Genomic DNA, 20,699 nt, shown 5'->3' with positions numbered 1-20,699 from the left:
TTCCCAGCAACCACATGGTGGCTCACAACCATCTGTAATGAGATCTGGCGCCCTCTTCTGGTCTGCAAGCATACATGGAAGGAATGTTGTGTACACATAAATAAATCTTAAAAAAGAAAAAAAAAAAGACATCCCAGGGGGAGGTTGAACTGATAGTTTTTGAGGATTTGTTTCCCATGGATAAAAATGTGAGAAAGGTGCAAACCCAAAGGCTAATCAGGACGTCTCCAGAATGGTACATGGGTTGAGAGCTAGGCCAGACCAACCCAAGACACTAGAGAACACACCAGAAACAACATAGTTAGGGCAAGAGGTTTATTGGGGGATGTTGAGAATGAAAGAGCAGAAGGCCATTTCAGAGAGGAGACATGTGGGAGGTGGGCAGATAGACAGACAGACAGAACAGGGAAGAGGGAGGGGTGGGAATGCAGAGCTCAAAAGCCCTGGATAAGGGAGTCAAATCATTTGTTGTATGGTTTGACATAGTCCCCATTTGAATAATTTTCATAGTAGATACCTCAGAAGTGACTAAGGATCAGGTTTAGATCCAGGATTGCTTATTTCCAAGTCCTTGATGAAGACTAACTAGGGCAGGGCATCCCCCTGAGATAGCCTGGGGTGAAGCTATGGAGGTGGATAGTCTTTGGGTAGGGTGTCTCCCCTGCAAAGGTCCCAAAGGACAATGATAGTCTTTGCTCCAGAAGCATATCAAGGTCATCCTGACATGACTGTGGCTTTGCAGGAACCCAAAGGTTTTGACCCAGAAGGTGTCTTGACCAAGAAGAGGTCCTGGACCTCTGTATACAGTTGCTTGGATGTCAGAGTCTTACCCAAGTCAAAAATTGATTTCATCTAGCAGAGGGAGATAAAAAAAAAAGGAGTGGTTTCCCATATGGCTAAGGGAACCAGTCCGCCAGTCATGGAAGGCTCAACTCCTCCCGGGTTTCTGGCCCCAAGATAATAGGTTTTCTGTACCCAATAGCAGGTTTTCTGCTGATGCAGTAAGCCAGATCAAGTCCAATTAAAAAGTAAAAAAAAAAAAAAACAGGTTAATTCTGAGCATAGCCATTCACAAGTGAATCCTTCAGCCTGTAAACAGAGACTCCACTTTCATTTCCTGACTAGGAGAGGCTGGATAATCTCACAAAACTATATTTATATATATAACTATATATGTGATTATATATGTAATATATATAATCACATTCTACATTCAGTTTAGTTTTCCACCTAACTGTATTCTGCCCTGCCATAGGCCAAAGTAGCTTCTTTATTAACCAATGGAAATAAAACATATTCATAGCATACAAGGAAAATCCCATATCATTTTGCCTTTTCTGTCTAAATAAAAAGGAAAGTTTTAACTTTAACACAGTAAAATTATATTTAACATAACAAGTATCAAGCAAAAATTATAGTTACAATATTTAGACTATTTGTACTGGCAAAATTAAAAAAATATTTTATCATCTATTTTATCTTTGTGAGTCTAAAGTTTCATATTTAATTTATCTTTTATAATAAATAAGGAAAACTATAACTATCTGTTTTCAATTTCATTAAAGACCCCATAAGAATATAATATTACATAAGTAAACAGTAAGTGCATTGTAAGCAACTTCCAAAACTCTAGAATTGACAGTGACATCTCACTGCCTGGACAATCACCCAAAGTTCTTCTGTAATGTTGGGGTACCTACCTTCAGCCTACAGGCCCATAGTATCCAACAGACTTTTCCATGAAGCAGGAAAATTGAAGGACTGCTTTGCTTGCGCTGGAAGTTTGTCAGTCACATTCTTTTGTGTCGTACAGAATGTCTGGCAGACTCTTCCATGAAGCAGGAACCCTGAAAGACTGTCCCATCTTGTTTTGGCAAGTTCAGCAACCACTCTTCTGTGGATCTGCTTGTCCAGTTTATATAGCATACAGGCAAGCAGTCCAGGCAAGAGCAGTTTCTTGCCCAAATGGATAGCCATGTAGCATTGAAGGCAAATTCCATAATATGTTTCTTCAATGTCCCTCAACTTCTCTGAAGTAATTGGTGCTGCCTGAAGCAGATATGTCTCACTATTGAGAAAAATCTAAGTTCTTAAAATATTTTAAATATCATATTCTGTAGGTCTTTGAAGCATTGAAGATTATCTATCTAACTGAAATATACCTCTGTAGATCTAGAAAACCTAACTAACATGACTACAAATTTGACTGTTATAAATGACTATTAATCTGTATTTTTAATTATATATTAAATTTTTAAATGAGCTGTATAAACATAATACCTTAAACAAGAGTAGAAATATGCATATAACAAAATTGACCTTAAATATGTATCATTAAGCCAAAGACCATACCAATGTAAAGTATTCATTCCTATATCCCCCCTCCTTTAAAGAAAAAGATTGACTATGACTCTTAACCACTTATAATCAGTACCCTTTAAATGAAAACAAACATTTATAAACAATAATTTTGGGGATTTGGGTATTGTTTTCTCCAAAATGCTTTCTGTTCTTTGTTGAGTGAAGTATTTTTAGGGTTTGTGAAGACCTTTTGGGGAGTTTTGTTTCATCAAACCACATTAGCCTGGAAGATTTTTATCTTCTGTAGAAACAAAAGCAGAACCTCTTTTCCAAAGTAACATATTCTTAGACTCATTTTTTGAAATCAAGATACCTTTAAATATATATATATATATATATATATATATATATATATATCAGCAGCCCCTAGAATCAAATGTCTCTCTGCAGTCAAAGTGTTTAAAACATAATAATAAACACAATCTAGACTCTCTATATATATTTCATCTTTATGTGGCTTGTGTTTTTACTCTATTACATTTTAATATTTATTTTATTAATTTTACTTATTTAATTTATGTCTGTCTGTACTTTTTCTTCTCTCCTAAGCCCATGTACTTTAATTCAACACTGTGACCCATTCAGAGGTCTTTTTTGTCTGACTCTGTCTTATTGCGTATCTGTAATCATTTTCTGACCAGGAGAGGATTTAAAAAAAAACGCTAAGCAGGTTGGAACTAACTCTGCAGCTTTGCCTGTTGGCTCCACCCCATCCAACATGCAGAGGTATGTTCACCGCCTCTGTGAGCCATGCTTACCACCCCAGCTCCAGCGGTGCAGTAGGTCTATGTCACCATTAAGCAATTCATAATAGGCTGATCCCAAACCCCATTTAAGTTCTCCATAGCAGGACCTCCCAAAAGAGTCAGAACCATTTGTGCCACCAGCATGAACCAGGAAGATGTCCCTTGAAGAAGCCCCATCTCTGTTCACTGCCAGCCAACGGAGTCTATCTAAAAATATACAGCTACCAAGTACCTCCAATTGACTCCTGTTTTTGTGAGTCTAGAAGCCCTTTTTAAAAAGCTTTCTTGGGCTTTATGTGAATGTACGTTGCCAATGTTGGGCACCATCATCACATCCCATATCACTGGCACCGACATCAAGGCAGGGGGAGGAGGGAGGGTGCAAGAGAAAATCACATGGATGAGCTAGAAGAGGGAGGGAGCTTAAATATCCTGTAGCCCAGGGGTGATGATGTGTCCTACATAAGTTGGGTTTGTACCCAGTTATAATGCTTTAGGCAGGGACTGGGCAGCTGGAAGCTTCAAGGGACTGGGAGCAAGAAAAAGAGAGATCTGATAAAGGGGTACAGAAATTAAGAGGTCTTAGCCAGCCTTTCCCATTGCAAATATGTTCTTTGTGGGGGTCTTATCATCAGAGACTCAGTGGGTTCTGCTTACAGGGGTCAGACTTACTAAGCAATATTCCTAAGCCCACTCTCATTCATCTTGTCATTCAGTCTGACGCAGCCTGCTATTATTTAAAGTAATACTGCATACCTGCCTGAACCCTTACTTGACACAGTGCCCATGGATAAATTCTTACAATATTGGTTTCATGTTCCCACACATCCACCCACTAGGTGTTGCTGTTATTAAGTTCTTTTATTATCAACCAGGATTACAGATTTGGCTGGCCTATGTCCCCAATAAAGATCCAAAGGCCATGCTAAAATATGTAACAGCTTGAGAATCTGAACCTAGGATCCTTAAGAATTTCATTTAGGCTCCAAATAGACCTTCTTGTGCTGATCATAGGCAATGGCACCCCACTTTCAAAGTGAGATTTTTAAGATGATCCAGGTGTGTTACCATTGGGGACCACACAGAGAATTGGGTAATGGTAAAAACGGGGTGTTGGGACAGAACTCACAATTCGATTGAATTATTCTTACCACACAGTGATGCATTACAATACCATAATGAAGTGAGCTACAGGTCAGTTAGCCCCACCCCCCACTTTTAGTATTTGGTCCTATTGGGGGACCACCTCTGGGAGCTGGGAGTGATAACAGTGTAGAGATTATCACTAAGATACAACTCAAAATGTTGCCCATTTAAACTGTCACGTAACAACTTATTACATTTTTCTCTTAGTCAAATTTTGACTTATTTCTTCATGGTTTTATATAGTGTTTATTTTGATCATGTCCCATACTGAAGGTTAATCTTTAGTACAATTGTTGAGTTTTTAAAATTCTTTCTTCCTCTGTAATCTTCTTTTTACACGTCAAAAATCGTTTCCATTTTGGCTGCTCATAAATCCACAGCATGTGTTTTCCTCATAATCATAAAAATAACTAACTGAAAAAAATTCCACTTTATACTTCTTATATACTCAGTTGTTTTAAAGGGGCAAACTTTCCTTTGGTTGAAGTCACTTCTCCTCCTAATCTCAAAGAAACTGTAAATTTGGGCAAGGTGAAAAAGATAAAATTTTTGCCTAGCAACATCTTAGGGTTGGCTCCGGGTTTTCAACACCATAACAAAATCTATAACCAAATAAGTAATTGTCTGTGCCCGCATGTGTCCTTATGCTCAGGAATTGGCCGGTCCCGACATGTCTGTGTGCAGGCACACTTACTGAGAAACTATGTTTACTTTATTTGAGGAGAGCATTGCTTTGTAAATGACTCTGTTCTTGCCCTGCTGCTGTGGGCAATAAGTCTTTCTTCTACATCTTGGCTGTGCTTACTTTGGCTTTATCCACACCGTGATGCATAGAATAGGTAAAAACCACAGGCACTTATGTATATAAAAGCACTAGGCAGTGGTGAGTGGGGGACCCAGCACAATATGAGGTGTCAGAGCTGAGCAGGATGTAAAGTAGAGCAGGCAGCCAACTGAGCTCTGGGACAAAAATGGTGACATTTCCTCCTTCATCCCAGACACCACCCCCTATCCATGTCTGGTCCTACCTTTGTAGAAGGTAACTTGAAAAATCTGCCCAGGTCGTGAGCCCCAGCCCTTCTTCTATCTGCTCATCTCCCTTCCCTGCCTCAAGCCCAGCTTCCCACGCACCTGGGCAGCCCTGTCCTGGTTCTCTCTTCTGTCTTCTCAGACTTTACTCAGGAACCAGGGCTCACAGTGGAGTACAATCTGGCTCCATTGTGCTTGCTGCCCTCCGCATGCCCCTGGTTTTGCTGCCCTGGTCACTCTTTTGCATCATCTTTGCTCCTCTGGCCCCACAGCACCTTCAGTGCTCTTCTGGGGCATCTTCCTCAACCCCCAACTCCAACTGCCTAACCCATGGGCTACAGCTTCAAGCACAACTTGTTTTCACAGCCAGCCTCAAACTCATGTCAACTTGCATCCCAGAAAAGGAACCATCATGGGTCCCGCCATGAAAGTATGACAGACCTGCAGCACCCACCTTAGGTCAGAGCACTTGGCATGCCTCATTGCCCCTTGTTGGGGAATAGAGGACTGTAGTGGGTATTCCCCCCTTCTCTGACCTTGGGCTATTTGGCCCCATAGAGGCTGCTGATGTGAATCCTTTAAAAGAGAGGGGGGCAGGCTTCCATTCACCCCGGGGCAGAACGGAAGACCTCGGAGGCTATATACCTTGCTGTGTACCCTGTGTTTCCCTAACAAATCCCTGATAGCCATTTGGAAGAGCTCCTGTGGAATCACATATATTGCTTACGTTTGGTGTCTGCGTGGCATTTCCTCTCCAGGCATCTTGCTGTTGCCCTGCTTCCCATGCGTGCAAAACCCCAAGCGTTCACAGCTCAGTCCTGAAACAGGACCTGCTTTCCACCCCATCCTCATCCCCAGTTGCCTTGCAAGAGTACAGCTGAGTTCTCTTCCCCAGAGGCACACAAGCAGCGCTCACTAGAGCGCTCCCAGCTTCCTGCATCCTGTGCCCACTGAGCCCCCCACGGCCGCCCAGCAGAGTTGCTGTTATATTCTGCCTTCTCACTAGCGTTTTGGGGCCTCTCAGGACCTCCTTTTATTTTCCCTATAACCTAACTCTGTTCCTTAGTAGCTTCCAATCCTGCTAAGAAGTCACAGGTGTAGAAGTAAAGCACCTGCCTTGGCAGTACACTTGAGACACCTGCTGGCAAACATCGTCATTGCAGTTTAAAATCTCCAACCAAACCAGCCATCAATACCTTGCAGCAGCCATACCTCCCTAGTTATTTTCTTGCCTGGTTATTTAAGAGCCTAGCACACAAGGACGATCTCCAGAGGATTTTATCTGAGGTAAATTAGTGGATATTTTTACATTTTAAACTGATAAATTAGAGATAGATAGATAGATAGATAGATAGATAGATAGATAGATAGATAGATAGATTTTTTTTAATGGTTTGTACACCCATTCCACGCCAATGGCGGATAATAGCACCATCCAGGAATTTTAAAACCCTTTTATTTCTACTATTTGTGAAATTTTAGATGAGATATAAAACCTACATGGGAATATAGATTCTTAGCCATAATTGCTATTAGTTTGGTCATATTTTTAAAGAAACCTAGGGACTATTGTCAAAACTCTGTTATCTCCCAAAATTCTATTTGTCCCCATACTTGTATTCATCTCTTTGTTTTCTTTCTTTCTTTCTTTCTTTCTTTCTTTCTTTCTTTCTTTCTTTCTTATACAGTATTCTCAGTATTCTGTCTGCATGTATGCCTGCAGGCCAGAAGAGGGCACCAGATCTCATTACAGATGGTTGTGAGCCACCATGTGGTTGCTGGAAATTGAACTCAGGACCTCTAGAAGAGCAGTCAGTGCCCTTAACCTCTGAGCCATCTCTCCAGCCCTCTTTGTCACCTTTCTTTGGATACAAATATATCAGAAATTTAAACTTTCTGTTTAGATACTAATAATGTTTAAGTGTTCCACAGTGAACAATAAATTTCCCTAACATGAATCTCTGAAGTCTCCAGAATGATGTGGCCCAACAACAGTTCCACCTGGATCATAATGATGCCATCGAGCCAATAAAGGCTGAGCAAGGATCAGTTTTGGATTTAAAAATGCTCAACACAATTCCAAATTAGCTAGCTGAGATGGTCCACCTTCTTACAACACTCTAGCCAGAACTTCAGATAAGAAGGTTAAAATAGATTTACCTGCTACTTAGACACTGGCTACAAATCTTACAGCTAGTCAGTCCTCTTGAGACTTAACAATCATTTTAGTTTTTTTTATAAAATCACATAAAGATTTTAAAGATAAAATCACACATCGCCCCCAAGACAACTGAAAGTAATTCAAAGAAAATGATGCGGCCTCTCCCAACAGTTGGAATGGATGGTCTTTGAGTTTTCTCAGGATTGGTTATAATTTATTATAGGATTTGGTTGGATAATAATAATGTTAGACTCAGGAATCACATTTAGTAAAGAAAAAGGGAAAAAGATAGGATAGGATAATGTATCTGCCTGTAAACTAATTTATCAACTATTAGTTATAGACAATTTACATTGATATAAATTCTTGTATATTGATACTTGTATAAAATTATTTTGCATTCTTGTCTAAGATAATTTGTATATTGATACAAATTCAATATTGTATTTGTTATATTGTGTATGTTCCTATTTCTACTTGCAACATTTTTGCACACAAATGAAAAATTATTTTGTCATACAATATATATATATATATATGTGTGTATGTTTCTATATCGGCTTAAGATACTTTGTAAATTCATATAATTCAAGGATATTTTTGTCATATTGTACTATATGTTTCTACCTCTAATCAAGATAGTCTTATATATTTGTTAAATTTCAAGGTCATTGTCCTCATGTTGCAAATCTGTTTAAAGATTATTTGTTTTGAATATGAAGCTTTAGTCTATAAGCTTTATAGGCTATTGAGAATTACATGTTTTGACTTAGGTTTCTGTCAATCCCAAAGACACACACATAAATCATAAAGTGGTTGGCTTACTAGCTCAGGCTTCTTATTCACTCTTACATCCTACATTATTAACCCATAATTCCTACCTTCGTTAGTCACATGGCTTGGTGCCTTTTATCAGTGAGGCATGCTCATCTTGCTTCTTCTGTGTCTGGGTGACGACAGCAGACTGAGTTTTTTCTCTCCCCAGAATTCTCCTGTTCTTGGAGTCCCACCTTTACTTTCTGCCTGGTCACCCTGCCTATACTTCCTTCATGGATACTGGCCAATCAGCATTTTAATAAAGCAATACAAGCAACAAATCTTTACAGGGTAGAAGACCATTGTCCCACAGCAAACATGTTATAGTCACCCATGTCTGTCATACTTAGTTAGGTTCTCTAGATGCACAGAGATGTACTCTGCTTAGATAGGTAATCTTCAAACACTGTAAAGACTTATAAAAGATGTAAATGTTTTAATAATTTAGAATTCTGTTGACATGAGTCCTAACAGCTCCTGGAAGTACCGAGCTATTCCCAAGAGAATTATGGGCACCAGAAACACTCAATATGGAGTTTATTTTCTTTCTGATGAAACTGGCCTATTGGGCAAAGAACCTTACCTCAACTGCTGATAGTAAACCCACTGTCTAAACTGGACAATCAGAATTCAGGAAAAAGCAACTGTTAAATATTACCAAGACAGGGTAAGACAGTCTTTTGAATTTCCCTGCTTCTGATAACGGCCTGTCAGATATTTTTGGCCAATAGCCAAAGTTGGTTGCCCCAGCATTGCAGAGAGATTTTGGGTGACTGTCTAGGAAGCCAGCTGTTTCTGCCATTTTGGAAGTTGCTTGCTTACACTTCCTGCTTACTGAGGTAATACTATTTTCATTCTCAGCTTTTGATGGGGTTGAAGACTAGATAGTCACAGTCACTACCCTCTCATATCGTCACTAAGGCATTTTATGTACAAGACTTACACTCCTCAGAATAGGATAACTATTGGAAAATCTGTTATTTGCCAATTACCTATAACCTAGACATTTAGCATACATTTGTTACTTGGTGTTGTTCTTGTTGGTTACAGTTCTATTTTGTATATGTTATTTCCTTTTCTTTTACCTGGACAAAACTTGACAATTGTTCTTATTGTATACAGTTTAGAACCTTCTTATTTAGACAAAAGGGAGAAGTAAAGATCAGACAGCAGAGATAAGCCACTAGACTCCAGAGGGTGGTAGCACAGTCCTTTATTCCCAGGACTCAGGAGGCATAGGCAGAGGGATGTCTATTAGTTAAAGGCACCCTAGGATACACAAGATTGGATCTGTCTAAAAAAGAAACAGAGCACACACAAAGGTAATCCCAGCATTTGGTACCACCTACCTTTAATCCCATCACTAGGGAGGTGGATACAGAAGTGATATGGCTGGGTGAAGAGAGGATTATAAGGCAGAAGGAGGCAGGAAGGCAGTGCAGTCTGAGTTTCGGTGGAGACAGTTGCAGTCTGAGGTCTGGTGGAGACAAATGCAGTGGGGAGAGGCAGTCTGAGGACAGGATTGCTCTTTCAGTCTGAGTATTGGCAGAGAGGTAAAAACTCTCTAGTGGCTGGTCTAAGAGCATGTTGCTTAACAAAAGAGGTTCTTCTTTTATTTTCATAGAAGATGAGAAGCTATGAATTGCATCCAGGCAAATATGGTTTCATGGACCAAGACCTCCTAAAAGGTAACTGTGAACACCCTCAAAAAATTACTTTGCACAACTGCTGACTGAGATGAACCTAGCACACAGGACATACCATGAAAGTTGAAAGTCCTGATTAACAGCACCCCCAAACAACAGGAAGCAGTTCTTTTACATTTAAAGGGGGATATGAGATAGATATGAATAATTTGTATTGGTGTGGATCTTGGTTTATTGATACAAATATAAGGCCAATTTTGTTATATCTATATGTATTTCTGATCATGATTAAGGTATTGCAATTGTGTAGCTCATTTCAAAAGGTAATGTATAATTAATAAATATAGGTTAATGGAGAATCATCTTTAATAGTCAAGCTTGTAGTCATGTTAGTTAGATTTTCTAGATATATACAGATATATTTCAGTTAAATAGGTATTTTTCAAATATTTCAGAGACCTTCAGAATATAGCATTTACAACTTAGGACTTTTCATGACAGTGAGACACATCTGCTCATGGCACAAGCTACTTCAAGAAGAAGATGGACATTGAAGAGGCTCCTTATGGAGTTGGTTAGCCATTTGGGCAAGAAACTGCTCTTGCCTGAACTGCTGAACTGGACATGCAGTACCCAGAGAAATGACTACTGAACTTGTGTAAAGGTGAGATGATGCTTTGGAGTTCCTGCTTCATGAAAGAGTATAGGAGTCTCTGTTCCTGAGCTGAGGGGATCTGTCCAGACGGGTGAGTGTGCCTGCCCGGGGTGAATGGTCAAGGAATGGAGCACAGGGCCCCTTCAGTTCTGGCTGCTGGGGCTTCTTTGTTCCACATGACCCTGCCTCCCCCAAGCCTGCCCTATTTTCTGTGAGGTCCTTGGCTCAGGAACAGTTCCTGCTCCTGCACTGAGGCAATCCACCCAGAGGGGTGAGTGTGTGCTCGCCCAGCAGGAAGGTCCCTGGAAGGGACTGCAGGGCACCTCCAACTCCTGCTGCAGGGGCTTCTTTGTTCCACACAACCCTGCCTCCCCCCCCCAAGTTTGCACTTTTGTCTGCATGGTCCTTGGACTACCAGGAGTCCATGTTCCTGTGCTGAGGAGATCCAGGTCATGTTCAACCTTTTTAGCAATCAGGGAAATGCAAATCAAAACAACTTTGAGATACCATTTTACACCTGTGAGAATGGCTATAATCAAAAACACCAATGATAGCCTATGCTGGAGAGGATGTGGAGTAAGGGGAACACTCATCCATTGCTGGAGGGAATGCAAACTTGTGAAACCACTTTGGAAATCAGTGTGGTGGTTTCTCAGGAATCAACCTACCTCAGGATCCAACAATACCACTCTTGGGAATATATCCGAGAGAAGCCCAATCATACTACAAAAGCATTTGTTCAACTATGTTCATAGCAGCATTATTTGTAATAGCCATAACCTAAAAACAACCTAGATGCCCATCAATGGAAAAATGGATAAAGAATGTGTGAAATATATACACATTAGAGTACTATTCAGTGGTTAAAAAAAATTGACATGTTGAGTTTTGCATGCAAATGGATGGAAATAGAAAATACTATCCTGAGTGAGATAACCTAAACCCAAAAAGATGAATATGGTATGTCCTCACTCATTAGTAGACTCTAGTAATAAATAAAGGACATTAAGCCTATAGTTCACAAGCCTAGAGAAGCCAAATAACAAGGTGAACCCAAAGAAAAACATATATAGATCCTCCTGGAAATTGGAAGCAAACAAGATTGCCAGGCAAAAGTTGGGAGCATGGGGGTGGGGTAAACGTGGGGATGGGGGTGGGGAAGGGGAGAGGGGGAGAGAGAAGGGATAAGGGAAAAACTGAGGAGAGCTTGGGGGAGTGGGAGGGTAGTGATGGAGGAAGGGTGGATATAGGAGCAGGAAAGAAGATATCTACATTAAGGGAGCCATTTTAGTGGTGGCAAGAGACTTGGCTCTCAGGGGATCCCAGGTGTCCATAGAGATGTCCTCAGCTAGGTCCTTGGACAGCAGAGGAGAGGGTGTCTGAACTGTCCTTGCACTGATGATTCTCTCGAATATCACTATAAAATCTTCATCTGGCAACGGATGGAGATAGAGACAGAGACCCTCATCACAGCAATGTACTGAGCTCCTGATGGAGGAAGGTCATTGGTTAAAAAATAAAGAAACTGCTTGGCCCTCATAGGTTAGAACATAGGTGGGTGGAGTAAACAGAACAGAATGCTAGGAGCAAGAGGAAGTGAGGTAAGACACCTCAGACAGATGCCATGCTCCCCTCTCCCGGGCAGACGCGATGAAGCTCTGACCCAAGATGGACATAGGCTAGAATCTTCCCGGTAAGCGCACCTCGGTGCTACACACATTAATAGAAATGGGCCAAGCAGTGTTTAAAAGACTACAGTTTGTGTGTTGTTACTTTGGAGCATAAGCTAGCCAGGCGGCTGGGAGCTGGGGCGACAGGAATGCAGCCCGCAGCTCCTACTACAAGCCCCCAAGGTCCAGTTGAAGAGCAGAAGGAGGGAGAAGACAAAAAAGGAAGTCAGGACTGTGAGGGGTTGCTCTATCCACTGATGCAGAGTGCATGTTCTAATGGGAGCTCACCAAATCCAGCTGGACCTGGCCTGAAGGAGCATGTGATCAAACCAGACTCTCTGAATGAGGCTGACAATGGGGACTGACTGAAAGCCATTGATAAAGGCACTGGGACTTGTTTCTACTGCATGCACTGGCTTTTTGTGACCCAAGTTTATTTGGATGCACAGCTTCCTAGGCCTGGGTGTAGCAGGGGAGGGCCTTGGACTTCCCACAGGACAGGGTTCTTGGCACTGTCTTAAGGAGGGAGGGGGAGGGAGAGAGGTGAGTGGGGGAGCAGGAGGGGAATGGGAGGACCGGAGGAAGTGTAAATTTTTGAATGAAAAAATAAAAAATAAATAAATAAAACTAAAAAAAATTTAAAACTTATGTGGAAAAGTCTCTGAATTAATTATAAAAGGTAAACTGAGACTTTGTCCACTAGCAGGTGTAGACCCAGCAGAAATTATAGTGCCTTTCTCTACTTATGAAATAAAAAAGGTATGGGAAAACAATGAACCTTGGCAAAGAGCTTGTGCTAATTTGGGGGGAGAAATTGATAGCAACTATCCCAAAAGTGGTATACTTAACCTTATAAAGAGAACTTCTTGGATTCTTCCTAGAATTGGACATGATGTACCAATAATTGGAGCACGAACATTTTATACTGATGCAAATAAATCAGGGAAGGCAGGTTACAAATCAGACAAATTGAGTAAGGTGGAACCAAGCCCTTATAATTCTGTCCAGAAGGCAGAATTATATGCCATTCTTATAGTGCTAAGGGATTTTAAAGAACCTCTTTGTATAGTGACTGATTCACAATATGCAGAGTTATCTTATATATTGAAACTGCTGAATGATACAGAATTGACTTCATTGTTTACCCAGGTGTAAGACATAATCAGGAATAGGCTTTGTCCTATGTACATAACACACATCCGATCCCATACGGGTCTGCCAGGTCCTCTAGCACAAGGGAATGCAGAAATTGATCAATTATTGATTGAAAGCATGTTGCAGGCCTCAGAATTTCATAAAACAATATCACGTCAATACCAAAGGTTTCAAGAAAGAGTTTTCTATTACATGGCAATAAGTTAAGGAGTTTATAAAGAGATGCTGTACTTGCTCTTTCTATAATCAAACACTGTTGCCTACATGAAGTAACCCAAAGGGTACTCAAAGGAATGAAATCTGGCAGATGGATGTGATCCACTTTACAGAATTTGGTAAATTAAAATATGTACACTACACCATTGACACATATTCAGGTTTTCAATGGGCAACTGCCTTGAGCTCAGGAAAGGCTGATTCAGTAATCAAACATTTATTGGAAGTTATGGCCATCATGGATATACTTGCACAAATAAAGATAGATAATTGTCCAGCATATGTGTCTAAGAAAATGAAATGCTTTTTTGCTTATTATAATATAAAGCACATTACAGGTATACCAAATAATCCTACAGGTCAGTCAAATAGTACTATAAAGGATATGCTGAACAAACAGAAAGGGATGGAAAATACACCCAGAAATAGATTGCATAATGCTTTATTAACCTTGAATTTTCTTAACGCTAATGAGAAAGGAACAACAGCAGCAGAGAGGCATTGGATAATGGAAAAAAACTTCTGAATTGAATCAACCAGTATATTTTAAGGATGTGTTGGCCTCACAATGGAAACCAGGAGATATACTACATTGGGGAAGGGTTTTTGCTCTTGTTTCCACAGGAGAAGAAAAATTATGGATACCATCAAAATTAATAAAAATTCGCTTTGAAAAGGAGAAACCTCTTGACAAAGAGAAATGATACCACATCCACAATGATGACAAATATACAGGTGATAGGCAAAGCTCATAAGGGTTAGGGCAGAGTTCGGCTCTTATCTTTGCAGGAAAATACACATCATCAAAAACTCAAGAGATCCTGGATGTCTGAATGCTGACAGAAGAAAAAATAACTATCCACTAAGGAACATCTAGAAAACAGAATATGTTTTATGAATCCAGGTATGGGTTATATTACATTTACACACACACACACACATGCACACACACGTGCACATATATATTAATATATTCAGCTGGTTTTGGAGTTGGACAATGGCTCTGTACTTCTCTAAATCCAAGCATGTTGTCAAAAGGAACATTCAGAGCTTCTGTCTCATATCGGGAGCCATCTGGTATGGGACAGAAGAAAGACTTTAGGAAAATTTTTTACTTTCTCCAAGCCTTTTTTGCCTATATCATATTCTTCATTGAATGTATGTATATATGAATGATGTTTAAGATTTTTATAATGAACAATAGACTTTCCTACAGATCCTTTTCCTGAAGTAATCTTTGAAGTTTCCAGGAAGAAGATGGGGCCCCACAGCAACAACTCCACCTAGTTGAGATGACATCAATATGCAGAGAGTGCTACTATAAGACCGCTTCTTTTTGGGGTACCAGCTGCTGAAATGGTGCACTTTCTCATGACATTCTGGCCAGAATTCCAAGTAAGAACTTTGAAAAAACTATCTATAGACTGCTTGGAAATTGTTTGCAACTATACTAGACAGTAATTTTGAAACTTAACCGTCACTATAATTTTGCAGGATCCCATAAAGAGAACATCGCCCCCATGACAGCAGGAAGCAATCTGAGAAGTCGGCACCCCCAACCATAGAGTTGGGAACACTGTTTTGGGGTTGTTGATTATTACTTGTATTCGATAGAGGGTTGGGGTGAAAACTATGTGTGTTTAAAAAAAAGGGGGGAGGATAGTAATAGTGGGTAATAGAGCTATTATTTGTGGATAATGTACATTGGTATCGTTTTTGTATATTGATACAAGCTCAAATAATATTTGTATACCTATGCAAAGCTACTCTGTCAGATTGTATATATGCATGCTTCTGCCTCTGTTTAGGACATTTTGAATATTGATACAACTTTTAGGATATAATTTCATATTGCATTATCTATTAATCCTACCTCTGACCAAGATACTTAGATTGTTTACATTTTGATGTCATTGTCCTCATTTGTTGTACATTTGTTTACAGATTATTTAGTATTCTGACATGAAGCTTTAGTCTTTAAGTTATACAGGTATTAAATATTATAGGTCAATAGTTGTTCATGCTTGTTGTACATACAGTCAGATCAATTAGGCTCTTTAGATACATAGAGATTGTATTCTGTCTAGATAGGTAATCTTCAACAACTTCAAGAATCTGTAGAACATTGCATTTAAATAACTTAGGGTTCTGTTGAGCTGAGACTTGATTGCTCCTGACAGCACCAATCTACCCCCGAGAGAATGTTGAGCACCAAAGACGCTGTACTCAGAGTTTGTTTTCTTCTTGGCACAATTGTCATTTGGGCAAGGAACTGCTCGCATCCTAACCACTGACAAAGTACATGGTATCTGGAAATTGATAACCAGGACACAAGGAAAAAGACTGTCAAATCTTGCCAAGACAGGGCAAGATGGTTCTGAAATTTTTCCTGCCTCTAAAAATGGTCTATCAGTTATGCTAGGCCAGAACTAAAATTGGTTGCTTCAATGTTGCAAATGAAACTTCGGGTGATTACTCAGGTAACTAATTGTCTCTGTCATATATTGCTCTCTTTGGAAGCTGCTTGATTGTACTTCCTGCCTGCTCAAGTAATATTATCTCCCTTCTCAGGCCTTTGATGAGGTTGAGGATAAATAACCCTCTATTATTCTCAATTCTGAGCTAGTGTGGGATTTCTATTTTTTAAATATTTGGAGATCAGGTCAAAATAACGGAGATTGTCCTTAAACTTGATAAGAAGTGGAGGGTGACCTTGAGCTACTTACTAATCCTTCTGTCTGCCACTTGTCAGGTCCTGTGACTACAGGTGTGTGCTCCTAGATACAGCTGGACAACATTTTAACGTTTTGTTTTGATTGACTTATGTTTGAGTTCTCTCTTTCTCTCTCTCTCTCTCTCTCTCTCTCTCTCTCTCTCTCTCTCTCTCTCTCTCTCTCTCTCTCTCTCCAGAACGGGTCTTAGGAATAGACAGTGGAGAGCACAAGGAACCCGGGGCATGCCCCTGTGAAAACACTTATTTTGGTTTTTCTCAAATGGAGATTGAAGCTTGTATGAACTTTAGAGAAAAGGGAAAGATGACGGCACTCAGGAAGCTCCTAACATGAAGCACCATTGGAATTTTTCCATCTTAATATTCAGATCGTTCTGTACCTTACTTTAGCTGTTACCTTAAAGACTCCCAACTCTCAGCTTCCAGCACCAGATAACCGAGATCAACCCTGAGTGGGAATGAAGACAGAGATATTGAAGAGGATATAGAAGCTCACAGAAGGCTATGGGGCCTCCACGTCTCCAGCCTTGTCTGAACCCCCCTAAATAATGCCCCACACCTCTCTTAACTACCATAATCTCTGAGGTTAAATGACCCTCCTGACCTCAAGGAGAACCCTCTACCTTACATTTTAGAGATCCTGCAGAGAGGCCGAGAACCCAGGGAATCCACCAATCACAGAAGAGACAGAAAGACACTCCCCTCTAGCTTTCATGTTTCTGGAGAACATTCTCAGTATCTCACGAGCACACAAGGAATCAAAAACAACCTGTCAAGGCTATTTCTTTCTGAAAAGTGTGTTCCGCCACACAGAGCAAGCAAGCACACTAGGCAGGATGTTCACTTGCTTTTTTGGCAACACAGGTCATGACTGGGCCTCATTCCATTGACGGGAATCAGACATCAGAATGAATGTGATTGGCTAATTCATAATTGCTGAGAAAGGTAAGGGTTTGAAGGGAAGTCAAGTCTCAAGGGTATCCAAGGCTTGTCAGACAGCACATACATGGGTTGTCAAGATGGGAAAGGTTTATGGAATATTGGACATTGGTGGTTTATCCACCTTTGATGGAGGGGGAAAAATCTGGCCAGGTGTGGTGACAGGCAGAGGGAGGAGGATCTCTATGAGTTCTGCCATCCTGGTCTAGTAGCAAATTCCAGGCCATCCAGGGATACATAGGGATCCTGTCACAGAAAAAAAAAAAAAAAAACACAATCTGACACTGTGAGAAATGAAAAACCAGCCAAGGACACAAAGGACTTTGGGGCCGAGAAACCATTTTGGACCAAGATCACTGGGGTTTTAAGAAAATTAAGAACATCAGAGGTAGGTGTCATGGCATGCTTATCACCCCAGCACTGCAGAGGAAGATACAGAAGGATCAGGAGTTCAAGACCATCCTTGGACACATACTAAGGCCGAAACCAGATGGACCTACTAGAGATTCTGCGCCAATTAAAAAAAAAAGACAAACAAGCAACAATACCCTCTACCATCTAAAAAATGTAAAACTGGAGGGTAGGACATGAGTCTGATCGCAACACTGAAAAAAAAAAGTATCAATCTCTTTAGATTGGAAATTTCAGATAAAAAACTGGAGTATAAAATGAGGCAGTGGACCTAACACTCAGTAAGTTCAGTCATGTGTCTCTTGACCCGGACTTCAGTGGTAGCATGCTGACTAGCATCCATGAGGCCCTGGGTTCAATTCCAAGTACCTTGAAAAAGAAAAAGAAGAAGAAGAAGAAGAAGAAGAAGAAGAAGAGGAGGAGGAGGAGGAGGAGGAGGAGGAGGAGGAGGAGGAGGAGGAGGAGGAGAAAGAAAGAAAAGAAAAAAATTAAACTTCCTGTATCATCTACAGATACATTTAGTCCCAGGATGAATAACTAGCTATTCCCAAATGAACCAAAACTGAGCAGAGGCAATGGTCACAGGTTGTTGATCTACCAGCTGGGCTAAACAGGAGCTAAGCACCTCTGAGGCCTGCAGGCTGTGAGTCTCCCTGACCTCCTGCCTATTCCTAAGGGCACTGGCCATCTGTCAAGCCTCCCAGAAGAGGAAGGCACATGACTGAATAAGGATGCTCAGGCCCTCAGGTAACTGCATGACAGCATTTCTCCCATGTTCTGCAAGCTCCTGCTACCTCTCACTGAGAAGGAGCTTAGAGACACAGTGGGAGCTGAGGGTGGCTGCCACTCCAGGGGCTCAGTGTAGGGTAAGACAAGTGGTACTGGGCCTGCTAGACCCTGAAGTGGGGTAGATGGCGACACTTCATTATGTCTCTCAAATCTTCCCACTTCCACACAGCCTGGAGTGACCCTGGATATAAGCCTGGCCTCTCCAACAGGAATTCAGCTATCGGTTCCTGATTGCCTGATGGTTCTTGGGCACAGCCACATATCTCAGCTTCTTCATGACGGAGGGCCAGCCCAGAAGCTTCTGGTCCCACACATACTCTGGGGACAGCACCTTTGTAGGCTTGTGGTACAGCAGGTACTTGTTCAGATGACTCTCATCATGCCACACGGCCTCGATGCCATTGGCCTTGTCCTCCACCATAGCCTGATGGCAGACCTTGGTGAGACGGTGCACCTCCACCACTGATCCCCCAAAGAAGCCCCCTGCATAGTAAAAGTCACCCTCGTCCCGGGGAATGTAGGCCCGGGACTTCGGCCGGCGCTCATAGGTAAAGGACCCTCGGCTGCTTCTGTAGAAGCCGGGATGCAGGGTACCGAAGAGTGCTGAGAGAATCTCCACACCCACGTGGTCTTGGAACTTCATGTCCACATCTGCACACACCAGGTAGTCTACCTCCTGCAGAAAGCGCCGCTCAGAGAAGTCGCTGATCATCTCCATCCTGTGCATGGACACATCCTGCCAGCGGGAGTAGTTGCGCACGGTCAGCACCACCAGCTTCCGTCCTGCCCCCAGGGGCACCTGCGGCACCTCGGCAGGACGGTCAGTGAAGACATAGTAGATGACCTTGTGTCCCACCATGAAGTGCTGCTCTGCTGTCTCCAGGAACAGTTTCAGGAACACCACATACCTGTGGACGATGACAAAGGGGTAAGCAGAGGTTTAACACAGCTAGGGCAAGACTAACCAGGGCAGGGGCCCAGGCAGCAGAAACCATGGCTAACATGAGGCTTGAAGTAACAGCATCCCCACTTTACAGCTGTACTGAGCAGTCTGCAGGCTGTTCCTCACCTCACCCTCCTTTACCTCAGAAGGGTACCATCAGCACCACATCTAAGCAAGAAATGTTGAAGCAGAGGCCTGGAAGCTTTTACTCAGGCAGCAGAGATGACTCCAGACTTGGGGATCCAGGCAGATGTGCTGCAGGTATCTCTTGTCTTGGCAGGCCCCTCAGCAGGCCACCTCTCCAGGAGTCTGTCACCCTCCCCTCCATCCCAACACATTCCACATTCCATACCCTTGCATTGGCCTGAGCAGAGCCTGGGCACAGGGTCCCACATTCTAAGCTCTGGTGGGCCAAGATAGATTTTTAAGTGCCTAGTACCTGCACCCCTCCTTTGTGGCACCCTCCAGGGTCCTGCCTCAGGAAAGGAAAGGTTCTCTCTATCCCAGACCTAACTCAGAGGAGACTTGAAGTTGCCTGTGGACAACCACTCAGTAACTCTCTCATGTTCCTAAGAGTCTTCCCCTATGGTCTCCACCAAGAAAGAATCAGTCTCGCAGAGAAGGCAGGGAAGGGGAAACGGGCACCCTAAAAGGAAGGTCAAGCCTAAGCCAAACTCTCTGGTCCAAGGGCAAAAGACTTCTGTCTTACTTGGGGTTTTTATTTTTGAAAAGAGAGGTCATGACCATGGCAATATTTATAAGGGAAACATTTCATTGAGATGGCAGCTTACAGTTTCAGATGTTCAGGCCGTTATCAACATGGTGGGGACCATGGCAGAATACAGGTAGACGTGTCTGTTGTCTTTATGCCAAGGTGACCATGCTAGTTCCCTTAGAGGCCTTCTTCCCACCAAGCACCTACTCACACCTGGCAAGGCATTTGCTCATGAACCCAGCAGCACCCAGACAATGTAGTGTGTGTGTCTTGTTACTGTGAAGTTCTCTGTCCCTAGCACTGCAGGCATTCTCAAGGTGCCTAGGATCCCTCCAGCTGAGCCCCAAACCTCTCTCAAGACTGATGGGTATAAAGGCCTCAGTGCTATCCTTGGGTCTCACCGAGCCCTTGCAGGGAGGGATAAAGCCCCTTTCTTCTCATTCACAGGCCACACAAAAGCAGCTCTCAGCCTTCCACAGCCTTCTACACTGTAATGCCACTCTGTCCCGCTTCTGCAGGCTTCCACAGGGCAAGTTTCTTGTCTGTGACCTAAAGTCAGCCTGACGAAGG

The 20,699-nt window shown here is 41.9% G+C and overlaps 1 protein-coding gene across 3 annotated transcripts in view; it reads right to left on the bottom strand.

Annotated features, from left to right (window-relative positions):
- The window catches only part of LOC142857380 (histo-blood group ABO system transferase 1-like), a 100,542-nt gene that overhangs the window by 58,226 nt on the left and 21,617 nt on the right, over nt 1-20,699 (bottom strand). For 2 of the 3 annotated variants that reach the window (XM_075985518.1, XM_075985516.1), the window contains exon 7: nt 18,103-19,379. The exons of the other annotated variant lie outside the window; for it this stretch is intronic. In XM_075985518.1, the coding sequence (XP_075841633.1) occupies nt 18,689-19,379 (691 nt within the window). In that variant the 3' untranslated portion in view covers nt 18,103-18,688. Of the gene's footprint in view, nt 1-18,102; nt 19,380-20,699 lie in introns of those variants that run through there. 3 annotated transcript variants of the gene reach the window in all.

Source organism: Microtus pennsylvanicus, chromosome 9 (assembly GCF_037038515.1).
Source record: "Microtus pennsylvanicus isolate mMicPen1 chromosome 9, mMicPen1.hap1, whole genome shotgun sequence".
NCBI classification, from domain to species: domain Eukaryota; kingdom Metazoa; phylum Chordata; class Mammalia; order Rodentia; family Cricetidae; genus Microtus; species Microtus pennsylvanicus.
The sequence above is the reverse complement of the archived record's forward strand: the minus strand, read 5'-3'. Positions and strand labels throughout refer to the sequence as shown.